Source organism: Myxine glutinosa, chromosome 4 (genome assembly GCF_964187855.1).
Source record: "Myxine glutinosa chromosome 4, kmMyxGlut1.1, whole genome shotgun sequence".
NCBI lineage: Eukaryota > Metazoa > Chordata > Myxini > Myxiniformes > Myxinidae > Myxine > Myxine glutinosa.
In genome coordinates this window covers 78,779,561-78,780,488 of record NC_136264.1, presented here as the reverse complement: position 1 = coordinate 78,780,488, position 928 = coordinate 78,779,561, and the positions used below count along the sequence as shown (strand labels likewise).

Genomic DNA, 928 nt, shown 5'->3' with positions numbered 1-928 from the left:
GGAGCCTAATGCCTAAACCAGTTCCCACCGCCACCTCTCCATTTTAACCACAACGTGTATTATTTGACCCCTTCAGCTTCATCCCATGAAAACCAAAGCGAAATGAACCCCACTGTCTGCATTGCATTTTTGGTGCCAAACAATACATCGTTATTGGCGTGACGCCTGAAGCTCCTTCATGAACGAGGTGGTGGCTCTGAAAAGAGCCGTTTTGTTGTTGTAGCTGTTGATGAACACCACCACCAGAATGTTTAACCACCGAAACCGTAGAGTGTGCGGCCCTGGCGCTTCAAAGCGTACACCACATCCATGGCAGTAACGGTCTTGCGCTTGGCGTGCTCCGTGTAGGTAACAGCATCGCGGATAACATTTTCTAGGAACACCTTGAGAACTCCACGGGTTTCCTCGTAGATGAGACCCGAGATGCGCTTTACACCACCACGACGAGCAAGGCGACGAATAGCAGGCTTCGTGATTCCCTGGATGTTATCACGCAGTACCTTGCGATGACGTTTCGCACCACCTTTACCGAGACCCTTTCCACCTTTTCCACGTCCAGACATAATTAGCGTTTCAATGAAAACCCCAATTTAACCAAACGCCGGGCAAAAGCGGGCCGATACCGATGGTGTTGGTACCAAGGCTTTATATTGGTGGAGAGCTCAAAATTACTATTTGCTCTTTAACCTTTAAACTTTGCTTCCTACATTTAATTATTTTCTCGAGGAGAAAGGGTTCTGCCTTGGTGATTTCTACCACGTCCGCGCGAGTGCCCTTTGCACCGCTCCACAGCGCATGCGCACGTTGTCCTCACGATTTCACAATGTGCAACTGCACTCGCTCTTGCGGTCCCTTCGCTTTCACTCAAAGAAACACAGAATCTTGTTAAATGAGGTTTAAATAATGCAGGGGATTACTTGAAGCAGTC

The 928-nt window shown here is 48.5% G+C and overlaps 1 protein-coding gene across 1 annotated transcript; it reads right to left on the bottom strand.

Moving 5' to 3' along the window:
- Nucleotides 1-251: 251 nt before the first annotated feature.
- Nucleotides 252-563, bottom strand: LOC137426187 (histone H4). Its single transcript, XM_068114878.2, has one exon. It carries the CDS (start codon nucleotides 561-563, stop codon nucleotides 252-254), a length of 312 nt encoding a protein of 103 aa, XP_067970979.1.
- Nucleotides 564-928: the final 365 nt, after the last annotated feature.